Genomic DNA, 25,731 nt, shown 5'->3' on the forward strand with positions numbered 1-25,731 from the left:
AATTACAATCTGTAACTTTATGATCTTTTTTCCACTATACTATACTACTGATTGACAGGGCAGGCAGGAGGGGCTGAATGGCCTACTCCTCCTCCTATTTCGTATGTTTTATGTTCTATTAAAATCAAGGTGGGAGATCAACCCAGTATGAATGAGGTATGCAGAAGGGCATCCCAGGCATGCTGGAAAAACAGGGGTCAACCTGATGAAGCCACAACACAGGACTACTTGTATGCCGAACAATAGAAACAACATACAATAGACAGATCTAAGCAATCCCACAACTAAGAGATCAGATCAAAGCTATGCAATCCTGCCACATCCAATCTTGAGTAGTGGTGGAGCAGCAAACAACAGGATCCTTCGGCTCCACAGATAACCCCATCTACATCAATGGGGAAGCCCAGCTCCAGCACGTAAGTGCAAAAGACAGGGCAGAAGCATTTGTATCCTTGGCCAGAAGTGTCAAGCAGATGTTTCATCTCAGCCTCCACTAAAGTTTCCCAGCATCACAGCTGACTGTACATGAATCAAGAAATAACTGAAAGTACTGGATACTGCAGAGGCTATGGGCCCAGCGATGTTACAGATATATATGCATCATATATGGCAGTGCCACTTGTCAAGTTGCTGGTTGATCAATAGGAGGGATGAATCCAGTAGGTGGCTGGGAGGGGTGGAAGGGAGGGGGAGGGGCTGGGAAGGGAGTCAGGGGATGGGAAGGGAGGTTATTTGAAATTGGAGAACTTGGGTCCTCCAGGCTGTAGGCTGCCCAGGCAGAAGATGAGGTGTTGTCCCTCCAATGCGTGGTTTGATTTGTTGTGGCAATGGAAGAGGCCAAGGATAGTCATATCAGAAAAGGAGTGGGAAGGGGAATTAAAATGGACAGTGACTGGGAGGTCCAGTTGGCCCCTGCGGACCCAGTTGAGATGCACGGCCAAACATTCCCTTAGTTTACCTGAACTACAGAGTGAGGTTAGATTGAATGCCTTTGGAACCTTGGCAACATTTGATCAAATAAAACATCAAAGAGCCCTAGTAAAACCGCTGTCAATGGATATTGGCATAAATTCTCTGCTATGAGAAACATATCTCAGACAAAGGAACATGGGATGGTGGTTATTAGATGTTAATCATCTCAGGTCCAGGACATCATGGTCTTTGGCCCAATCATCTTGAGCTACTTCACCAATGGCCTTTCTCTCATCATAAGATCACAAGTGGAGATGTTCGCTAATGATTGCACAACGTTCAGCGTTATTTGCATCTCTTCAGATATAGAAGCAGTCCATGCCCAAATACAGCAAAACTGGACAAAATCCAGGTTTTGACTGATAGATGACAAGTAACATTTATGCCATGTAAGCATAATCAGGACAAAGCTATCTCCAATGAAAGAGAATCTGCCCATTGCTCCATGATATTCAGTGGCATTACTATCATGAATTCCCGAGCACAAACATCCTGAGGGCTTGATATTGACAATGAACTGAACTGGACCAACCATGTAAATACTATGTCTCCAATATCTGGTCAGAGGCTAGGAATTCAATGGAGACTAACTCACTTCCTATCCCCAATAATGGTTACATGCCATCTATAGCTGTATGTTAGGAGTGTGATATGTGTAAGTACTCTCCACTGACCTCAATGAATATGTCGACTGGCACTTCAAAATTCATTTCCTTTATTAACAAGGCACCGTGGCAGCAGTGTGCACCATCATCACGATGTGCTATAGTAACCTAGCAAGGTTCCTCTGACAGCATCTTTCAAACCCATGACCTCAACCACCTTGAAAGCTAAGAGCAATAAATGCACGGGAACTCCATTATCCTATTTCTGCTCCTTTAGAGTGCAGGATCAAAATCCTGGAACACCCTTCCTCAAATCACTGTTGGTGCTTCTATACCCCAAGGTCAGCACTGCTTTCATCACTGTGTTCTTCAGAGCAATAAATGCTAGTCCAGTCAGTATCTCCATATGGCCCAAATGCAAATAAATGAAATGATATGGTTAACTAGAATAGCAAGGCCACTGTAGCCTTGGCATGCAGGTTTTGAGAGAGAGTAAAGTGTCAGCCACAACTCGGAGTAACTCTTTTGCCTTTGAGCCAGAAGACTGTGCAGTGTCTTTACAGAAACTTGAGCACACATCCAGGTTGAAGCTTCAGTACAGTGGTATGGGGTTGCAGTGATCGGCAGTCATCTTTCAGATAGGATATTAAACCAAGGCTCTTGCTACCTTTCACCTGGATATAGATATTTCCACAGCACTGTTCATATAAAAAAAAATGCTGGGGAGTTCCCTCGGTGATCTGCAACCAACCCACCCCCAAACAAGTTTATCCAGTCATCTTGCTTCATTACAATTTGATCATTACTGTTATAGTGTAAGAAGCACATCACGTTACATTGATAAATGTAAATTGGCTGATGTGTTTCCTACACTATGACAGTAATTCGATGGTCCTGGAAAATATCTGAAATTTGAAGTGGTTGCTTAAATCATTGAAATAACTGAAAGTTTTGAACTTCCTAGTGTTAAAACACATTTATGGAGTAGAAATTCATCTGGACCTATTTTGCGAGTGGGTTTATGAAATAACAAACATTCAAACAGTTGTACATAGTGCAAAAAAGATTCTTTAAGCTATTGATAAATAGAAATTTTTTAATCATCAACTTCAGAAATGACGTATTCTACCTAGGACGCCTGACAGCAGCCTGTAGTTTAGACAATGGACTTAATTTCAATAACTTGGGACAACCTGCTGGATCCTGTTCTGCTTCCACAAGCAACTCATCAATGTTAGAAAATTAATATCAGCCAATACCTTGCCAATAGTGGTCTCCAAGTCACATCCTGGGGCAATGAGGCTGGTAGAAAAGTAAGAAGAAAGGGAATGAACAGGTTTCGACTCCACCTGGCTTCACCACAATGGTTTGCAATTTAACAAAAACTGACAGTTTGCTAGCAGCAGCTGCTTAGGCCCCAGTAGCCAATGAAGATGTGGAGAGTAGATCTGGTGCTTGCTCTATTTTGAATTCCAGTGTCTGCAAGGGGACCTAAAGCAGCCTGCATTCAAATATTCAAGCTCTCTAATATATTAGTGGCCACTTGAGATGTCCAAATTTGCATTGACTGTTGTCAGGCATCTGTCAGGTAAGAGGATGTTGGTCCTTGAACTTGGGAATCTCTGTACCTGCTTTTTGTCCATATAACAGGTGCAGTGAGGACCAATTCCTGCACCTACTAATCTGACATGAATTGTACCTTTTTCGCAACAGTGGTTGTTGTTGTTGAGTCTTTTACACAAGTTAGTTTCTTCAGTAGTAGTCAATTAATGTATACACAATTGAGATTAATTTGTGGAGAGGACACATTATGACTTTCATTTGACATTATTACAAATTCAGTGAGACAGAGGGAGATGTGAAGAGCAAAGTGAATGATCAATTTGTCTTTTTTTTCAGACTTCAACCTATTTAATCACTCAAGTGGCAGCTGCATCTAAAAATGATTTTTAGTTTAGGTAGGTGCATTTGTAAAAGTTTGAATAAGTGCAAATGACACTAAAATAATTGGGAATGTAAGTTGGTATGAAGAAAAATGAACTTTACAAATGGATATGGAGAGGGCGATGAAAAGGCCAAAATTTGGTAGACAGAGTCTAAGGTGAATAAATGTGGGATTATCCATTTCGGTCAGGACTACAGAAAGGCAACTTATTATCTAAATGGAGAGAAACTTCAGGGTGCTTTGGTGCAGAGGGATCTGGGTGTTCTTGTGCATGAATCCCAGAAAGCTGGAATGCAGGTGCATACATAACAGCATTTTGGTATTTATGGCAAAAGGAATGGAGCAAATTGGCTGGGAAGTGCTGCTGCAACTGTACAAGGTATTAGTGAGACTGTACCTGGAGTATTGCATACAATTTTGGTTCTTTTTCTTGAGGAGGGGTATAGTTATATTGGACACAGCTCAGAGGAAGTTCATTAGATTGATTCCAAAGATGAGGGTTTGTCTTATGAAGAGTGATTAAGCAGTTTAGCCTATACTTTGCTGTAGTTTAGAAGAGTGAGAGGAGATTTAATTGCCACACATAATCCACTAAAGCGGATTGACAACTTAGTTGTAGGAAGTATGTATTCTCTTGTGGGCAATCTAGAATGGCAGGTCACGATTTTAGGATATGGGTTAGCACAGAGATGAGGGAAATAACTTTTCTCAAAGGGTTGTGAATCTGTGGAATTCACTTAACCCAGAGTGTGGTGGATGCTGGGACATTGAGTAAGCTTGAGAAGACTGACAAATGTTTAATTAGTAACAGGTTGGGTAGGGCAGGCAAGTGGAGTTTAGCTGAGATGGGATCAGCCATGATCATACTAAATCGCGAAATAGGCTCGAGGGGCTGAGTTGTCTACTGCTGCTCCTAGTTTTTATGTTCTTAAAGTTACTAACTATCTTAGTGATGCCAGTGCCCAAAAATACATCATCAATAAGCAAGGAGATCAAAGGTTATTGGTAATAGGAAGAAATATGGAGTTGAAGTTAAAATTAGATAACAATGATCCAATTAAATGGTGGAGCGGCCTACTCCAGCTTCTCATTCATAGCATGTATAATCATACAACCATACCACACTACAGGGATTGTAAGTCGTCTGAATGTGGTTACTTAGTACATGGGAACACACTAACATTGAGGACAAAGGAGATTACAGCTGGGTTTCGTAGCACCAGGCTATGTCAATATGAAGTGCCTACCCTGGAGAAGCTACAACATGGACTACACAGATGGTAAATAGCCACAATAGTTACATGCTGGAGACATCTCCATGAATATTCACATCCTTGATGGTGTTGAAGCTCACCAAATTAATGCAAACGACAATGTGGAAATACTTAAAAACTCTTCTGCTAGAAGTGCAAAGTGATTGTTCCATCTTGGCCTCCTTATGATGTCACAAGCATTAAAAATACTTTTATTCAATTTTTTTTACTCCACATAATAAAAAGGAATGGCTGAGCCCACTGGATATGGATAATGCTATTTGCCTGACAGCTCCTGCCTGCAAATATTTAAGATATGTGGTCCAAAGTTACCTGCTATTCTAATCTAGCTACAACATGAGCAACTACTCCACAAATAGGAAAGTAGACAAATTTTGCAGTCTTGGCTCCAAAAAGCAAAAATGAATCAAATCTAGGCAATTACTGTACTATCAGTTTACTTTCAATCATCAGCAAAGTAATGAAATAAATCATTGACAGTCCTCTCTAGTTACTCACCAATAACTTGTTCACCAACACTCAGTTTGGATCTGCAAGGACCAGGCCTCATTATAAGATAGGCCTGTACATGGTCAGGAGAGCGCTGAATTCCAGAGGTGAGGGGACAGAGACTGTCCTTGAGGGTGATAAAAAGTTCTATTTTGTGCTGTTAGTCTCCCTGTAAAAAGCCTTGTAAAAGTTACACCATGTTGAATGAAATACAACTGGGCTTTCAATGCCCTGTCAAGATTCTAACTACTATTGAACAACACTCTGGCCCAGAAAAAGCACAAATGTTATATTTATAGTGTGTGAAAGATCTCTGCTATGATTTAAAAAACATCTTTTAGAAGTATTATTTTACAAGTTTGCTTAGGATATTTTAGTTTCTATCTTAATTCAATGTGTACATCCCAATCATTTATTAGTTACTTGAAAAATAATATTAAAAATAGAAGGGTAGTTTTTGTGGGGTGATGTTTGAGAGAATTGTGACTGGTTGCTTCCATGCTGATGATATTATTTCTGCCAAATACTTGGAATCTCCTTGATTTGTGCCAGATTTAAACTAACAGTACGAAAGGGGAAATCCATACCTCTGGGGATGCAAAGTTTTCTTTGAGGTCAATGGTGAGTGCTATCACTTTGCTGACAGTAAAATGATCTGTACTGCTCTGTATGGTTGATATGCATATGTCAGGATTTACTGAACAATGTTTACTACATCAGAGAGAGAGAGAGAGAGAGAGAGAGAGAGAAAGAAAAACCATACTAGTCCCTTATTATGTCCAGTGCATATAACTTTTTCCATTTATTCTCCCTGTTTCAACATTGTACTGTTCTTTACTCTGTCCTACTGTTCTTTCTCACATTGTCCCTATTCCTTCCAATGTATCTCTGCATGTCAACTGATTTATCAGTTTATTCTTTTCTGCAATTACAATTTGTTGAGATTTCTTTGATGTTATGGACCAAGTTTTTTGGGAAAAGTTTTTTTCCTAAAGCATCACAATGAAGAACAAGAGGGAAGTACATGAAGCTAACCAAACATGCTTAAAAAAAACTGATTTAGGGTAATACATCAAGCTTCTGTCAAGTTGCCATTATTTTTAAGTGGCATCAGCTTGAAAATAGGCTTAAATATATGAAAATCATGAACAGAATTGATTTAAAGGGGCTGTAGCTAGGATAAGTGTCTTCTAACTGATTTAGGTGAGGTCAAAGGTGGAGCACAAATCCCAGGAAACAATGGAATGGTATTACTTACAGATTGCAAAGTTAAAAGTCACACAACACCAGGTTTATTTGGAAGCACTAACTTTCGGAGCGCTGCTCCTTCATCAGGTGGTTACCTGGTGTTGTGTGATTTTTAACTTTGCGTACCCCAGTCCAACACCGGGATCTCCAAATCGTGATTTACAGAGTAAGTCACTTACTCCACATTTCCTTCTCCTTGTGCATTCCTGTGCTATGGAGGAACTATAACAATGGTGCATGTCACTGGGGAAATATGGACTATTTGTCTTGAGTCCATGGTTGCTCATTTTGGGGACACACATTATAAATTGATAAGATGGAAGTCTCACCGAGCATGAAGAGGATCTCCACAAAGATGTCACTCACGCTAGGAGGGTTTCTTGAAGCAGCAGAATGGTCATCTCTGCTGATGCTGAAGCAGACGTTGTATGGAACAGTGACTGCAACATAAAATGTTGCCAAGAGGATCAACCAGTCCCATCCGGCTTTGAAAGTGCCATAATGAAGCAGAATGAACCTGGATTTCTGAATAGCTGCAACTTTGTACTCTGGAAGTGCCGGCTTCTCTCCAAAGACGTTCTGTTTAAAACAAGTAAAGAAAAAGAGTGTTCTGTGTACTGTTGGAACTATCTCCAAAATACTTTACAAAGCAAACATTCAGAATGCAGTAAATATACCACGAAGTGACTTAATATGAAGGACAATTCCAATCAAGTGTGAACTATAGATAAATAAGGATATCTTTCTTTGGAGAATTTATTTTTTAAAACGGAGATGCAAATTCTCATTCCAGAAATATTGTGTTTAATATTGCAGAGATCGGCATTGAATGATCGCAGAATAGAGTGCGGCATACGCAGAGTGGAAAATTAGTGACCGGAGGCATTCAGTGCATTGGGAAATAAAATGCTGCATTTTGTCACCAAAACATAAAGTGATTATTGTAAGCTTGAGACCTTATGCAGTTTTATTTTAGACCAAGTTAATGAGCAGAAAGAAAACTACACCAATTAAAGAAAAATATACATTGATACATGACGGAAAAGATTGTGTGTCTAGTCTGAAAATGTGTCATATATGTATTTGTCATGTATCTCTATGGCACAGAGACACTGAGGTATGTGAAACTGAAGGCAAATTATTGGTCTGGTTAGGAAATTGGCTAAGCAATAGCGATAGTGTGGCTAGTAGTATCATGGAAAGCTCTGTGTTGGGAACCCACTTATTAACTATATTTTTCCAACTTTAGGGATGTGGACAGAGCCATAAAGCTACAAACATATTATCAGATGAAGTGAATGGGTAAAATCATCTCAAATGGAATTCAATGTAGGAAAATATGAGCGCATCAAACAGAGAAGGCCCAAAGAAACTTGGGTGCCTGGGTACATTGAACACTGAATTGTCATAAGCAACCACGAGAAATAATTATAATCATATGGAATACTATCCTTTATAATCTAGATGATGAAAATATAAGGAGGTAGAAGTCATGCTTCACTTATATAAAACCTTGCTTAGAGCTGTATAAGCAGTTCCGCGCATCCTTACCTAGTTAGGAGGTATTGGCCTTGATGGAGATACAGAATGATACTCCAGGACTCCAAATGTTAAATGATGAGGAAAGATGACACAAACTAGGACAGTATTCCCTGGAACTTTGGATATTAAGAGGTGATTTCATTGTAGTTTTAGAAAAATTAAAGGAAATTGTTGCCATTCTCACAAATTGCAAATTTATGCAAGGGATCCTCATGTGACTCAGCTGCTGATTCTTGGCCCACTGATCTTTGGATGTTCTGCCCAATGTGTCCAACAAAGTGGGAGCTCAAGTGCAGGATTTGCTGCTTTTTCTGTCCTTCTCTGCCCAATCACTAGATTTTTAAATTAAAAGTGTGATGGAGCTTGAGGAATGATTTGCTACCATTTTGATTGGTACCATCTCCTCCTCGTTGCTAATAGCAATCTTGCCATGCCATCAAGAAGAACTTCAGAATGTCTATCTGGAACACTTTCTTTGTCGTCTCCTGGAATGTTTTCCACTTGAGAGTTGAAAGAACAGGGCATGTTTTGCATACAAACATGTTATCCAATCCATCAATGTTGATTTTGCAAGAGTTATGCTTTAGAGGTTAGGGAACTGGCTTCAAGTAGGATACCAGTATTTGTTCAACAGTGCTCCCATTGAATTCAGATGAAGCACCAGAGGTATTACTAATGGAACATCTCTCTCACACTTTCTGTGACTGTTGAGGTCTTTGTTGTTCAACACTTGTTATCATATTGTGTTGGTGCAGCTGATTCAGTGTTGGATCTCCTTTGTCAGTGGTGACCTTTTGAGACAGCCAATTGCTAAGCTATGGAAATTGCTTAACATATTGCAGATTCTCTCCTTCAATATACAGATCTGAGTTGATGTCTGACTTTTGATACGACCACATTCAAGGATAGACAGAGTTTATGCACGCAGAATTGAAACAATCATGAGTGAATACAAATCTAACGCAGAGTGGGTTACCTTAGTAACTAAGGTTTGTGTGAGAAGATCCACGGGCAACCTGCCACCAATCAAGGCACTTAAATGGGCAATTGTTGGCCACTTAAGGAGGTCAACCTCCCATTTCCCTGATCTCAAGCCATCCTGACTATTTTTTCAAATAGGAACAAGGGTGATCTGCCTGCCAGATTGTGGTGGGGGGCAATCTGGAGACAGTGATGGGAAAAGCATGGGGTAATTTCTGAAAGCCTGCCTTTGTCTGTCCTGCCTCAGAAGCCCCCTCTCTCCATGTCTCCACTCCACAAGAAGAGTGTAAAAGTTACTTAATTTCTCATCACTGGATTCCCCTAACGAGTAGGCCTCGACTGGGAATCCTTTATGATCCAGAAACTGCTGGCCTCTGACTGGGCTGGCAACTTCTCGTGATCATGGACACCAGTGCTAAGGCCTGAAATATGTCAAGAAAATTGCCTATATTCTGCCTGTCTGTTCCTAAAAACCGAATGACATGCAGTTGGTCAAGTTTTCTCAGTAGTGGGTTAGTCAGCTCCTAACAGGTCCAGCCTGACACTTTAAAAAATATTGAAATATTGCACCCCTTGTTTATGGTCCCTAGTAAGCTGGCTGGCTGATCTTTGGTCAAATAATGTCCATGTTATCATTGGTCTCTCTGAACCTTTTGCAAGGTTGGGAATGAAACTGAGTTGTATTCCCATTCTTGGCTTTTATCTAGTGCCTCATTCTCAAAAAGAGCTACGAATAAAGAAGAAAATGAATGAAATTGAAGGCACTCTTATGATGTGTATTTGGAATTAGTTGGAAGATTGTAGGGAGAAGTAAGATATAGAATGCTGTCTGAATGTCATAATTTGAAAATGGTGATCCCAAAGATTCTGTACTAAGATTTAGCTGATCGCCCTATTTATAGTTAATGACTTGAATAAAGGAAATGACTGCTATATATTCAAGTTTATAGATAATGCTATGTTACAAGGAACTGTGAGTTGTGCAGATGTTTATAAAGGGACAGAGCTAGATTGAGGATAGGGTACCATAGGGACCATGTTACTACGCTAGTGATCTGGTGGTCAGGATGAATGATCTGGAGACATGAGTTCAAATCCCACCCACAGCACTTGTGAGTATTTAAATCTAATTAATAGACACATTTATTTTTTTTTAATGGGCATGGAACTACCAGAAATAAGTAAAAATCCAGCTGGTTCATCTCCTTTAGAGAGGAAATCTGTTATCTTTATCTGACTTCAGTCTCATAGCAATCACCTAATTTGGCCTACATGTGACTCTAGACCCACAACAATGTGGCTGACTCTTAACTATCTTCTCAAATGACTGAGCACACTACTGTGTTGCTTTATGATGGCCAATAACTGCTGGCATAATTACAACATCCAGTAATTGAGTAAAAATGTGAGCGAATTATACCAAATGCAATTCAATGTGGAAGAGGTATCATGGATACAAGAAAGACAAATCAGAATAGTTTCTTAATGGTGATAAACTTGGGACTGTGGAGATTTAAGTGATTTAAGCATCCATAGACAGAAGTCCACAAAAACAAATTCGCAGATATGGAGATTAATTTTAAAAAAATCAAGTGGAAGGACGTCCTTTATCTCAAGGATGCTGGAATACAGAATCAAGAGAGTTATGATTCAGTTCTACACAACCACAGGTAGATTATTTCTGGAGTCCTGTGTTCAGATTCAGGCTCCAACCTTCAGTATTGACGTGGAAAAATGACAGAGCAATAGTCATCAGAGTAATGTCAAGGTTAGGTCATGAGGGCAGCTTGCCTAAACCTGGTTTGTATTCCCTTGCATTTAGAAAATTCAAGATCTCATTAGGGCCTTGTGATGAAGGTGCAGCACATGTCCTTAGTATTTGCGCACTTGGGTTTGGAAATATAGGAAGATTGGATTTTATTTTTCTGTTCTGTACAGGCCTGACTTGTCTTTTTTTTTAAAAGGACCAGAAGGTCATTTTGAACATGGAGTTCAAACTTACATTTAAAAGGAGTTGCGTGATTTCAGCAAAATGAACAACTATGTACCAAGCTGGCTGGCTTGGCTATTCTAGTCCCCACAGAGAGACAGAGAGAGAGCACGGGGGAGGGAGAGTTCGGTTCATGTAGGAAGCAGGGACTTAACATCAGAAGTGCTGTTATTAGCAGTGTCCAAGCAGTCTGAGGTTGCTGAGATGTCAGTGCGAAGGAAGCTCCAGAAGCAGAGGGCTCTGAGGCTGTCACAGTGGAAGGTGAAGATGTGAGATTAGAGAACCCATTGCTAACTAATAATGAACTGAGCAGCAGTTTGTCTGAGAGATAGATTAAGTGGAAGAAAAAAAATCTAGTAAATGTGCACCCAAAAGAAAACTGATCATAGATGAGCAAGAGGCTTTCGTGTGGAGATAAGCTGATCCTTCACTAAAGGTTTGAGTGCCTTTTGCTAAGGTGAAAGGAACAAATCCATCTTTTTGATGTTTGTAATGAGATCATTTCGACAGTTATGACTAATGTAATGTAGTTTGCATTATTTTTCTTTTGTGTTATCAACTTCGATATTCTTTTGCTAAAACTGTGTTGACAGCCTCTTGTGAATAAGTTCAGTGACTGACCTCCACAGTAAGCAAAAGAAAAAATAAAACTTATGATCCATCCAACCATGTTTCACTCTGGGATCTAATATATCCAGCATTACCTATCTTCCACTAGGATCATAACTATCTCTACACTGATAAAACAATTTAATAAGGTAGATACAGTGAATGAGAACTCTAGAAACAGGCACTACAATCTTGAAGTTACAGTGCAGAAAGTGAGAGTGAGATCAGAAATCAGTTTTTGCATTTACGATAGAAAGCACCTGAACTTCTCATCCTTGCAAGTCTGTGGACAGAAGGTTGATTGCAGTGTTCAAGACTGATAACAATAGATTTTCATTAGGTTAGGATATCAAGTTATGCCCCAGTTATGCTTATTTCCTTGTTCCACTCCTATTTCAGCCCCCACCCACAACACTTTCTCTGGTACACTGATGATATCATCAGTGTTCCTACCATCTCTTGTTCTGAATTGGAAAGTGTATCAATTTCACTTCCAATTCCTAACCTGTTCTCACTTCACCTGATCCATCTCTGATTACTCCTGAGAATGTGTATAGGGTATATGTAGATAGCGAAAGAGTTAAGTTCTGAGCTTTGTAAAACAATAGGTTCAGCTGAGCATGACTCAGATCAGATAAGAACTTACTGTTCACAATGGGTTGCTGGAGGCAAGGGTACTGGGTTAACAATGTAGAAAAGCAGTCATTCTGTAGAGCCATTTAACAAGATGAGGTAGTATTCAGTATGTAAACTCCGTTGTCAAGGTGAAAAGTATTCATTATATGAAGCCAGTTATTCATTGTGTAACAGCAGATGGCTTAATCTTTACTATTGATAACTTATTGATTGTAATGGTCACCCAATCAATATGTACTTTGCCTTATCTGGATGCTCTTCCCTGTAAAATGACTATATATTTTATTGAGAAACTGCTGTTCCAGAGAAGACCGTGGACTTATGTCTCTATGCACATGGGTGATCATTCTCTCTCACTCCAGGGCCCAGAATAAAGATGATGGAGGTAAAACTACACTGTATCTCTGAGCATTTTGCTTCATCTAAGTGGTGGGGGGGGGGATATAGGACAACAATATTGGCATAGTCGGCAGCATCCAGGTGGATAATTACAATTGGATGGTGTCAGCGGGCACCCGGAACATCTGTGCCTTGAGGTGGATGGACCCACAAGATAAGGCTTTAAACCTTGGTCCCTCTTGATATTCCTGTATGCCGGAGATGGTCCCCTCGCTCGCTCGCTCTTTTTTCTATGGATTCCTCGAACGGTAATTAGTTCAGTCAAGAGACACAATTTCGTAAGCACACTGGCAGGCAGAGTTTCAAGTCCTCTGTGCTGCAGTGGGAGGAGGGGGTTGTGATTGAGGTTCGAGTCCTCTGCACAGTATTGGGGTTCAAGTCCCCTGGGTGGGTTGATTTGAGGTTCAAGTCCTCCCCACTATGCTGAGGTTCGAGCTCTCTAAGTTTAAGTGAGATTCGCACTTTCTGTGTTTAATTGGGGTTCGAGTTGTCTGTGTTAAGTGGCATTTGGGTTCTCTGTGTTTAAGTGCGGTTTGAGCAATGTGAGAAAGGGGTTAAAGTCCCCAAGGTGGTGAAATTTGAGGCTCTGTGAGTCTTTGTTCTGGGGGAACAGAGTGGCTTGGATTGCAGTGCCATGTGGTCTGCTGCGAGGGCTTTCTGTTTTTATAAGGGTAATTTCAGTGAGAGGATGCAAAAAAAACAAGAAACGCTGAAATTAATGTTGTACTAATACTTGGGTTGAGGGAGCAAGTTTCAATATAAATTGTGCCCTGCTGAGAGTGTTTGATGTTTAAAAATTTTGGTTTGTTCAAATACTGGTTCAGAAACTGCTTTTTAAGTAAATGATTTGCCTTGTTTGAATGAGGATCTCAATGTGTTTTATGGGTTATGTAATGGGGCAGATTTTGTTTTAAGTTGCAATTGTACAACATTATGTCCTTTTTAAAATGATCAAACTTGGAACCTTAAAACCAATTGATTGAGTGCCCTGAGCCCCGATTTGTTACAACTTCTATTGTGTTTACCTGTTTTTTAAAAAAAGCAGTTGGGTCAATGGTCATGCTTTAGCCACTGTGGGCGGCACGGTGGCACAGTGGTTAGCACTGCTGCCTCACAGCGCCTGAGACCCGGGTTCTATTCCCGCCTCAGGCGACTGACTGTGTGGAGTTTGCACGTTCTCCCCGTGTCTGCGTGGGTTTCCTCCGGGTGCTCCGGTTTCCTCCCACAGTCCAAAGATGTGCAGGCCAGGTGAATTGGCCATGCTAAATTGCCCATAGTGTTAGGTAAGGAGTAAATGTAGATGTAGGGGTATGGGTGGGTTACGCTTCGGCGGGGCAGTGTGGACTTGTTGGGCCGAAGGGCCTGTTTCCACACTGTAAGTAATCTAATCTAATATTGTATTATAATATCTTTGCAGAGTGTTCACAAAAAGAGGATTTTGAGTATGATGTTTTGTTAAGATTCAAGAGAATATCAGAACTTGGGGCTGAGGTGTTTAAATTCTGTTAATTATTGTTAAGGCTTCATTGGCCCTCTTCATCTTGCAAATTCAAAGAATGTTGATCTCTACCAAAGTTGCCACCATAATTCCGACTGTTTTATTTGGGAAGTTTCGTTTGGATTTAAGAACGTAACTGGTGATTTTTTTTTTCCACATGGATGGATTCTTCAAATTCTATTTACTGTAACAGACTAATAATTTTTGTTGTTATAATAATAGTATGCTGTGCGTCAATAACTTGCGTAAAGACTGGCTCTTAGAGACTTACGAAAGCTGGTAGTGCCATCTTGGTGATTATCATGAAATGATAAAAGGAAGGAATGAGAATGTGCAGAGGGTATAGGCAGGCAGGGAAAGAGTTAAGTTCTGAGTTTTGTGAAACAAGAGATTCAGCTGAGCATGACTGAGATCAGATAAGAACTTAACAGTTAACAATGGGGTGCTGAAGGCAAGGGTGCTTGGTTAACAAGGTAGAAAAGTGGTAATTGTGTAGAGCCATTTAACAAGATGAGGTAGTATTCAGTATATAACCTCAGTTAACAAGGTGAAAAGTATATATTATCTGAAGTCAGTTATTCATTGTGTAACAGCAGATGGCTTAATCTTTACTATTGATAACTTATTGATTGTAATGGTCACCCAATTAATATGTATGTTGCCTTATCTGGATGCTCCTCCCTGTAAAATGACTATAAATTTCATTGAGAAACTGCTGTTCCAGAGAAGACCGTGAACTCATGTCTCTGTGCACATGGATGATCGTTCTCTCTCCCTCCAGGGCTCAGAATAAAGATGAAGGAGGTAAAGTCATACTGTGTCTCTGAGCATTTTGCTTTGACTGAGAGGGAACGGGACAACACACCCTTCCCTTCCTCGATATCTTTTTCCATTTCTGGGTATACTCTGGCCACCAAAATCCACTATAAACCCACCGACTCCCACAGTTACCTGGACTATACATCCTCACACCCGAATTCCTGGAAAGGCTCTATTCCATTCTCCCAGTTCCTCCATTTCCATCGCATCTATTCTGATGATACCAACTTTGACAAGGGGGACTCTGAACTGTTCCTTCTTTCTCAACCAAGGGTTCCCCAGCACTATAGTTGACAGGGCCCTCAGCTGGGTCTGACCCATCTTTCGCACTCAGCCCTCACCCTCTTTCTATCCTCCCACAATAGCGATAGGGTACCCTGCTTCTCATTTAATACTCCTCACACATCCACATCCAGCAGATCATTAGCTGCTATTTCTGCCATCTCCAGTGAGCTGCCACCACCAGACACATATTCACCTTCTCTCCCTTGTCAGCCTTCTGCAAGGATCCTTTCTCTGGGTCACCATGGTTCACTCCTCCTTCCCCAACACCGTCTTCCCCTGCAACAGCAGAAAGTGTAACACCTGCTCACCTACTTCCTCCCTCCTCAGTATCCCAGGATCCACACACACCTTCCAGGTGAAGCAGCACTTTACCTGCACTTCACTGAATACAAGTTTTGGCTTGGTAGACTAATTAGTAATATCTGTGTGTGTGTACCCAAAGGGAGGCCCTCAACCAGGACCTTGGGTTCATGTCACAATACAGGTGATCACCATTGCACTACACACACACAGATATTCCTGCACACACACTCTCACATACCCACGGACACAGGTACACACAGATGCGCACACAGACACCCACACACACCCTTATAGACACACACACTCCCACACTCACATATGCACCCTCTCACAGACTTAAGACACTCTGCACTCACTACACACACACACACACGCACACTTTCTCACACTCACAACCCCCACCCCAGACAGACACACACACACACAGACAGACAAAGACCCACATGCACACATATATTTTGTGGGGTGAATTTGTACTTGCAGAGTTACATTGTACTTTGCTCAAAAACTGCATACATTCATGTAGAACTCTGAGCTCAAAAACTGCATAAATTTATGTAAAACTCTGTTATCTCACTTTTTAGATTAGAATCAATCTAAACATCATGGCATAGACAGAGAACACAGGGGGCCAACACCTTCAACATATTGCCTAGCTATCACCATTGTTAACAGCGAACCCGAGAATGCAACTTTTTAAAAAAGGTTTTGTGATTTACACATGAAAGAAGTGAAACTATCACTGTATTCTAACAGATGAAAGGCTTAACAGACAATCAGTTCTTCAATGTATAATTTCAGTTACATCACACTGTAAATGTTTGCTATAAATTCTGTGTTATGATCGACCCCTCCACTATCACCTGATGAAGGAGCGTCGCTCCGAAAGCTAGTCCGCTTCCAATTAAACCTGTTGGACTATAACCTGGTGTTGTGTGATTTTTAACTATCTACTCTAGGTTCATTATCCAGTACTTGGCCTATAGCCCTGTATGCCAGAGTGCTTTAAGTGATCATCTAAATATTTCTTAAATATTGTGATGGTTTCTGACACTACCACCACTTAAGGGAGTGATGTCCAGCTTCCCACCATTCTCTAGGTGAAAAGAATCTTCTTTCAAACCCCTCCAACTTCCTTCCCTTTACCTTTGTCCCATGGTTATTGATTACTTGACTAAAGGGAAAAGATTCTTCTTATCAATGCCCCTCATAAACTTGTTCGCTTCAATCAGCTTCCCCTTCAGCCTTCTGTGCTCACGGGAAAACAATCCCATCCTCTCCAGTCTCTCTTCCTAGCTGAATTCCAAGGCAGCATCCTCTTGAACCTCCTCTGCACCCTCTTTAATGCAATCGCACCCTTCCCATTGTGTGACAACCAGACAGTATGCAGTACTCCAGCTGTAGCCAAACTAGCAATATCTATAGCTCCATCATAACATCTCTGCTCATTTAATCAATGCTTTGACTAATAAATGCATATCCTAAATGTCTTCTTTACCACCTTATCTACCTGTACTGCCTGCTTCAAGGATCTATGGATAAGCACACCAAGGTCCCTCTGAACTCCTGTACTTTTCAGTGTCTAAGCATTCATTGTGTGCTCTTTTATGTTGTTAGTCCTCCCAAAATGCATCACTTCATTTTTCAGGATTAATTTCGATTTGACACTGTTTAGTTTATCTGATCGGCCTGTACATACTGTCCTTTAGTCCAAAACTTTCATACTCGCTATTTACACACCACCAATCTTCATGTCATCTGCAAATTTACCAATCAAACCTCCTAGATTCATGTCCAGATCAGTCACCTTCACTACAAACAGCAGGTGATCCAGTGCTGAACCCTGTGGCATGCCTCTAGACACAGGCTTCCAGTCACAAAGCAACCTTTAAACATCACCCTCTGCCTCCTGTCAAATTTGGATCCTATTTGCCAACTTGCCCTGGATCTCATGAGTTCTTAGTTTCTTCACCAGACCCTTATGTGAGACCTTACTGAAGTCCAGGTTGCACTACCCTTATTGAAACATCGAGTCACCTCCTTGGAAAAACTCCAAATCACACCTGTCAGACATGATCGCCCCTATCTACCAGTCCAGAAGGGTTTGTTGAGCAATACTAATATCTACTCAATTCTATACTGCACTAGTTTTAATTTTAAATTATTTAATATATAAATTATGTACATACCCTTCAATGGGTCTTATAATTTCACTTAAGTGTACCAACTCCCCTGCATTCTGACCTACAGAACAAGGTAAAACTTTCTCCCCATACTTGTCACAACCTGAGTAGCTTTCTTTTGCTGTGTCTGTCTTTTAACTTCTACTTACCAGACAAACCATGGTAAAGCAACCAATCATCACCAGCAGTTGTATTATCTGTTACTGCCTCAGTTCATCAAGATTCTAAAAGTCTGGAACTCTATCCCCAGAAAGCATATTATTGCTAGACCAATTGTTAACTTTATAACTGTGATCAACAGGTTTATTGCTGAGCGAAAGGTCATAATGAATGTGATGGACAGAATGGGTTAAATGTCCTCCTTCTGTGCTGAATCCATTCTATAACACGGAGTAAAAATGGGTAGATTCACATAGGCCACAGGCCAGCCATGACTTTATGGAGTAGCAGAACAGGGTCAACATGGCCTGCTCCTTTTCCTATATTTCAGTGATAGCACCTGTCCAGATTATCTATTGGGGGCCTTTAGGGATAACATAAATCCTCCCTTGTTCTCCCCACCCCAGTTTACAAGATCACATCCTCCAACATATATGCATCTTCGATTTGTCAATCATGATGTGCACATACATCTGGGTGGAATCAGAGATTCGAAGGGGGAAATTGAATCTTTCCAAACAGAAAGTACCACAGTTGAAATGTTTTCAATTAGCATTCAAAGGTAAATTGACATCAAACTTCAATTAAAAGCATTCAAGAGAGACTTCTGACACCTGGAGGCCTGCTTCAAAATTTAAACTGGATCATAGAATAATTATTTTTATCATTTCTTAATGAGATGTGGGCAATGTTGTCAAGGTTACATTAATTGCCTGTCATGTTCTGGAGTCTTTTAACCATTTTCTCTATAAATAATTTGTGAAAAGAGTTAGTTTGATGTCAGGCCTTTAAAAGAAATGTTGATATATACAAGTTTTTTTTAAATGTCACATTGGCAATGGGTGGTGGAGAAGCTAAAGAGAATTTATTTACACACAAAGTAAATGATAGTTGGTTTATTTACAATTATTCAGATAAATGAATGAATCATCTATCTATCTTGTTGGAAACACGGTTGATTTCTGACTCTATGAAGTCGGAGTTAAGGCAGCAAGGTTGTCATTCGGTAGTTTTCAATCTAAGTGCCTCTTAGAGAAATACAATTTAACTTTAATTTACTAGCTGTCTTGCTGAGGCCAAATGACCTCCAGCTCTGTTAAAGTGCCTCAGTGTGTGATCTGTGGCAACCATTAAACACATTACTTCAGACATGGAGCTAAGGAAGGTGAAGTTGAAAGTGTGTGGAATTCCAGTGGTGTAAGAGGATCAGCTACTGAAAGAAATGGCTAAGAAGAGAAAAAAAATTAAAAGACCGCAGACTGCAACTCTAAATTACTGGATTAGCCGAAATGATTGGGCAGTTTCCATTCTCTGCTGGTGTGGAAATGAAAAGAAACATGATACAGAATTGGAGGTTTTTTTTCTCTTCCTGCTCTCAGTAGCAAATAGCTACACAGTTAACTTAAAAGCCTGAGCAAATAAAACAAGCAAAGCTGCTATCCTGTGGGGAAAGAATGCTACAAGCTTTACTGAGGAGCAGAAAAGCCAGTTGGCAGATATATTGGAAGCTTTGTAGACAGAGGTTTTAGACCCCATATTAATTTTACTCATGAGTGGGACAGTATGATGACTCAGTGGTTAGAACTGCTGCCTTACAGCTCTAGGCACCTGGGCTCAATTCCACCCCCTGGGCGACTGTCTGTGTAGAGTTTGCACATTCTCCCCGTGTCTGTGTGGGTTTGCTCTGGTTTCCTCCCACAGTCATGAAGACGCGCAGGTTAGCTGGATTGGTCATGTTAAATTACCCATCCAGAGATGTGCAGGGTATGTGGATTAGCCATGGGAAATGCAGGGTTATAGGGATCGGGTGGGAGGGGAATGTGGGTCTGGGTAAGATGCTCTTCAGATGGGTCAAATGGCCTACTTCAACACAGCAGGGATTCTATGAATGGTTGGTGACAGCTAGAATAATGACTGCAGAAGAAGAGCAGCAAGTGAATGAGAAGTGTCAGATAGACTTTGTGTCACATTGTGAGATACAATTTGGATCAAGTTGATGACCCAAAAATGAAGCCCTCAAAAGTAACGGTGAGGCTTTATGATAGAACGATACTCATCTTGAGAGGAAACATGAAGGTGAGAGCCCAGTGCAATGGAAAGAATGAAGATCTAGAGTTCCAGGTAGCAGACATTAAGCAAAATCCTCTCATGTCAGCTGAAGCAAGTCTAAATCTTGGACTTGTCACTTGGATCAGAAGAGATCTGAAACATTTCACAGGCCATTAAATGCCATTGATTGAACAGGAGCAAAAATATTACAAAGATATCTTTATAGGTCTGGATTTATTCCTGGTCAGTATCATCTCAAAGTAAATGCTAGTGTGAGACTAATTCAGCATCTGCCAAGGGAAGTTCCAGCCCTCCTCACATCCAGCCAGAAAAGCAAGATAGAGGAGCTGGAAAGGAGGAATTAATCAAGAAAATAATGATGTCTACAGACTGGATGAACAACGTGGAAGAAGCTTAACAATCTGGAAAAGTGAAACCATGCAAAATCCAAAGGTTCTTCATAAATCCTTGGGGAAATCTTATACCCATGCCAACCACTGAAGAAATATTACCAAAGTAAAGGTCTTTTCCACCCTCAATACAAAGACTGGCAAGTGAAGCTGGATGAAAGCAGCAGAATTCTGGATGCCGTTTGTGACACCCATATGATTGTGCATTGCCCATGTCACTTTACCATTACTCCAGAAGTGCAAAAATACAGACAATATGAGGTAGCAATATTGCCATTGTTGATGTATTATATACAGTCTGCTAGTATATAGGTGTATAGCATATAGGTTCTTGATGAAGGGCTTTTGCCCAAAACGTCGATTTTCCTGCTCCTCGGATGCTGCCTGACCTGCTGTGCTTTTCCAGCAGCACTCTAATCTTGACTCTAATCTCCAGCATCTGTAGTACCCACTTCTGCCTAGTGTATCAGTGTGATGACACAATGAAAGAAGTCAATGCAAATACCAATAACCAATATCTTTTGCAACTGCTCGAGAGAGTTCACGAGATGAGCATGACATTCAACAACAAAAAATATACAATTTGAAGATGCCTGAAGTCAAATCCTGTCCTGACAGCAAAAGGACTTCACCCAGATCCTGACAAGCCGTAACAGTGGTGTAGCAACCAACAGATGTGAAAGCAATCAGGTTGTTGGATTTGTGAATTATACAGCAAAGTTCTTGACTTAGTTGGCATCACAGGATGAATCTTTACGCAATCTTATTGCTAAACGGAAACAATGGTATTAGGATACAGGTTACAAAGCAGCTTTCATTGGGATCAAGCAACCACTGTCGATAATGCCAGTGTTGAAGCACTACAGTGTCAATGTGAAGTCACTTTACAGTGTGATACCAGTGAGACAGGACTTGGAGAAACTCTTATGCAGCAAAAACAGTCAGTTGCATTTCTATTTGGGCATTAACATCAACAAAAAGATGCTCTGCTCAGATTGAGTGTACGTGCCTGGCTATGCTTGTGAGCATTCTAATCCCCCAGTATCTATTTGGGAAAGAGAATGTCAGAGAAATCCAAGCACAAACTATTTCAAAGCTTCTTCCTCAAATGGCTTCTCTCTGCTTAAAAATATCTGGAAGGAATATTACTGCATTTGCAGAGAAACACCTAGAAGTAGCATACAAATAGAGAATGTGAAACCTTGCAGATTTGATTAGAAGAATCTGCCTGGCATTCTCCGAAGAACATCAATCCAGCAGAAACATTGAGCACGAAAGGTAAGAATTTTGCTCAAAACAGTGCAACTCTCCTGAAAACATTAAGACATACCTGCTGCTCTATTAGTCATACAGAGATGAAGGGACAGTCCAAAAGGATGAGACAAGAGATGCTGAAGTATGTTAGCGCAGGACATCAAGAAATTGCGTCTAGTCTGAGGAAGGTGAAGGAAGTGCTCATTTGTCCACATCTGAACAATGAGATTAAGGACTACATCAGCTGGTGTACTGCTTATAACGATTGCCAAACTAAGCAAGCTGAATGTCTGTTTAGGATGCATCCCAGACAGACTTTGGATGAAACTGGGAGTAGACTTCTTTACACCTGCACTCTTACCACCATCGATTACTCTTCTGATTAGCTGGGGGGATTTAGATTAGCTGACTTCTGGTGAGATTATAGAATGTTTGAAAACACGCTTCAGTGTTTTTGATATTCCAGGCATCGTGATAAGCGACAGCAGTGCATCATCTGAATGAAGAATTCAGACATTCATAAAGAATGGGAAAATTCAACACCATTCATCATTTCCACATAATCTCTGCTCAAATGAAAATGGTGAGGTGGCAGTGAAAATTGCAAAAGAGCAGCACAGTGGCTCAGCGGTTAACACTACTGCCTCATAGCGCCAGGGACCCAGGTTCAATTTTAGTCTTGGGTGATTGTCTGTGTGGAATTAGCATGTTCTCCCAGGCGTGTGCGTGTTCCTCTGGGTGTACCAGTTTCCTCCCACAGTCCTAAACTGTGTAGGTTGCGTGGATTGCCCATGGTAAATACAGGGTTACAGAGTAGGGGGATGGTCTGGGTGGGATGCTGTTTGGAGGGTCTGTGTGGACTTGATGGGCTGACTTGTTTCCATGATCATAAAGAAATTGAATTAATCCAACACAGACTTGTGCAAGGTAATCCTTGAGTGGATAAATATAAATTCTGAGGGTGTGGAAGCATTCTAGTCCAAAGACTAATGCCATTGCCATTCCCAAACTACTCTTTCAAGAGTGTAAAAATGACTGATGCCAGAAATAGTAACAGCTATCGTGACAATATCAAGATGAAAGCCAAATTTCACTTTAATAACTGAAAACAAAAAATGCCAGACATCAGAAGCTAACATTCACAACGAGATGACTCGTCATCAGAGTCTGACGATGAATAGTCATCTACACTCCAAACATTAGCTCGTTTTCTCTCCATGGATGCTGCCTGACACCCGCACTCCACCCCCCTCCCCCCCACCCCATCCTCCTCCATTGTGATCTCCAGCAATTTTTTTTTTCAGTTCAGATTCCAGCATTTGCAGTAATTTACTCCCTCACTTTAATACAACTACCAAGTCATTTTGAGAATGGAGCACTGCCAGGGAGCTGACATTCAATAGTCACAAAGGGTCAACTCACATAGCAACCTGAGACCTGTGTAGAGCAGTTGTCACCCAACCGTATGTAGTAAGCATGGATCACCAGATATACCACTGCAATTGCAGTAATCAATGTACGACAAGAGAAGCTGTGCCTTTAATGCAGTCCAGAAGTAATTACATCACTTGCATCAAGTAGAGAATGGCCGTCAGATGAAGCTTGGGTAGATCAATCAGAAGAACATCAGACTTTTAATCTGAGGATCCAGGATTCAACCCCTTGTTTGGGTGCTGTTTTGGTCTCAATTTCTTCTATTCACTTCCCGCCTCAGGCGACTGACTGTGTGGAGTTTGCACTTTCTCCCCGTGTCTGCGTGGGTTTCCTCCGGGTGCTTCGGTTTCCTCCCACAGTCCAAAGATGTGCAGGTCAGGTGAATTGGCCACGCTAAATTGCCCGTAGTGTTAGGTAAGGGGTAGACGTAAAATGTAGGGGTATGGGTGGGTTACGCTTTGGCGGGGCGGTGTGGACTTGTTGGGCCGAAGGGCCTGTTTCCACACTGTAAGTAATCTAATCTAATCTAATCTAATAAAAAAAAACAAAAAAAAACTGCAATTAAAGGGGACGGTTGGCTGAGTTGGCTGAACAGCTAGCTTGCTGATGAAGGAGCAGCGCTCCAAAAGCTAGTGCTTCCAAGTAAACCTGTTGGACTATAATCTGGTGTTGTGTGATTTTTAACTTAATGCAGAGTAACACCAACAATGTGTGTTCAATTTCTGCACAAGCTGAGGTTATCATGAAGGGCTCTCCTTCCTAATTTTTCCTCTTGTCTGCTACTCGTGATCTTCCATTCCCAAACCATGTTTATAAATTTACCCCCTTTGCACATCCAGGCCCCTTTACAAGACTCATTGTATCATCTTCTACTTGAACAAATTATTTTCAAGAACACCAAAGCTGTGACTCTTGGCTCATCATGTAACAATTGCTACTTCATTTTCATCATCTTCTATTATTTTTAACCTTGGCATTGCTTTTCACTGTAAGATATTAACCTTTCTCTAAGGTTCTGTAGGCTGCATACCGCAATACTGTTGATTAAAGGCATTTGACATTGATATATTTCCATTTTTTTTATTTCACTATAAGGTTTGTATGTTTACACTATAAACTCAAGAGTATTTCACCTTATTTATTTGTAAATGTATATTGTTCCTGTTGAAATCTGTAGCTAACTTATATGGTAATGCAAACCTATTTATCTTATCGGAATTAAAACCCAAAGAACTGTGTATGCTGTAAATCAGAAACAAAAGCAGAAGTTGCTGGAAAAGCCCGGCAGGTCTGACAGCATTCATGAAGAGAAATCAGAGTTAATGTTTGGGTCTGGTTCTGAGGAAGAGTCAATGGACCCAAAACGTTAACTCTAATTTCTCTGCACAGATGCTGCCAGACCTGTGGAGCTTTTCCAGCAACTTTTTTTTTGTATCTTATCTGAATGTTGTACAATCGGGGAGCCAGGTTAGATGGCTAGCATGTGGCTCAATAATACTGTCACCATAGGTTCAATTATGGCCTGGCTGAGGTAGGTTTGAATCTTGCCTCCTCACTTTGCACCAACAGTGGAAGGCAGTAACAAATCATAACTAACAAACACTAACAAGGAAAATAGGTCGAGATGAAGTATTCTCAATGAGTTCAATGGCAATTGACAGATAAAATAAGCAGTAACTAAAAAATGTAAAAACAGTTAGAAATAATAACAAAAAGGTTATACTACCATCTATGAAGTTTGTTGAATATTTTCAAGTATTTGCAAAGAGGATACCAATAACAGCTAAACTTTTTTAGTAATCCTTTGTCCTTTCTGTCAAAGTTCACAGGCACTTGTTTTAATTTAAAGAGTTTAATCATTTCTGGAGAACCACAATGAAACAAATTTAAACAAACCCATGGAAAACAGAGAAGTCAGAGGATGATTCAAGGGAGATAATTTCTGTAGAGACTTTCTCTTCATGATATCACATGAAGAGCTTTATTTATGTTTTTGATGTGAATATGAGGTTGGGCACACTGCAGCTTTGTAGCATAACATCCACTAAAAATACTTAGTCACAAACTGGGAAGTGAGAGATTGTTCTTGTCTAGTTTTCTTGCCAGATTTTGTGTTTTCTATCCCCTTATTTTTAATGCATGCATTACTAAACAGAAGAAAATCATAATATTAGATCTAAAATAATAAGTGACAAATGTGGATGTCCAATGATACTTCACATAGTTTGGCTTCTTTACATTATTGAAAACAAATCAGCCATGATTTCATTAAACAGTGGAACAGGATCATAATAGGTAATAATAGGCTGCTCTCCTTCCTATATTTTCCTCTTTTTGGATACAAAACATTCAAACTTAAAACTGAAGACATCTCACAGCATGTTAATGTAACCATGACTCTTTGTTTGCATGTTTCCTTGCTTGCTGCTGTGCCCAATGATATCATGAAGGATAATGTGTAATGCTTTAAATCTCAAAGTCACAGGGAATGTGACTATTTTATTTTATCCTCAAATAAATCACAAACACATTCAGACCAAACTCTGTAAGGCTAGTTTGGTACATTGATGAATGATGGATATGTGAAATATTTACACAACAATTTACAGTGTCTATCCACATGTAGAATTGTATGTAATATGTAAGG

At 40.4% G+C, this 25,731-nt stretch overlaps 1 protein-coding gene across 1 annotated transcript in view; it reads right to left on the reverse strand.

The window, feature by feature from the left end:
- kcnh3 (potassium voltage-gated channel, subfamily H (eag-related), member 3) overlaps nucleotides 1-25,731 on the reverse strand; it is a 688,912-nt gene that overhangs the window by 244,319 nt on the left and 418,862 nt on the right. Inside the window, exon 5 of the mRNA XM_072578888.1 lies at nucleotides 6,863-7,112. Within this exon, the coding sequence (XP_072434989.1) occupies nucleotides 6,863-7,112 (250 nt within the window). The remainder of the gene's footprint in view (nucleotides 1-6,862; nucleotides 7,113-25,731) is intronic.

The sequence above is a fragment of the Chiloscyllium punctatum genome, chromosome 10 (genome assembly GCF_047496795.1).
Source record: "Chiloscyllium punctatum isolate Juve2018m chromosome 10, sChiPun1.3, whole genome shotgun sequence".
Lineage (NCBI taxonomy): Eukaryota > Metazoa > Chordata > Chondrichthyes > Orectolobiformes > Hemiscylliidae > Chiloscyllium > Chiloscyllium punctatum.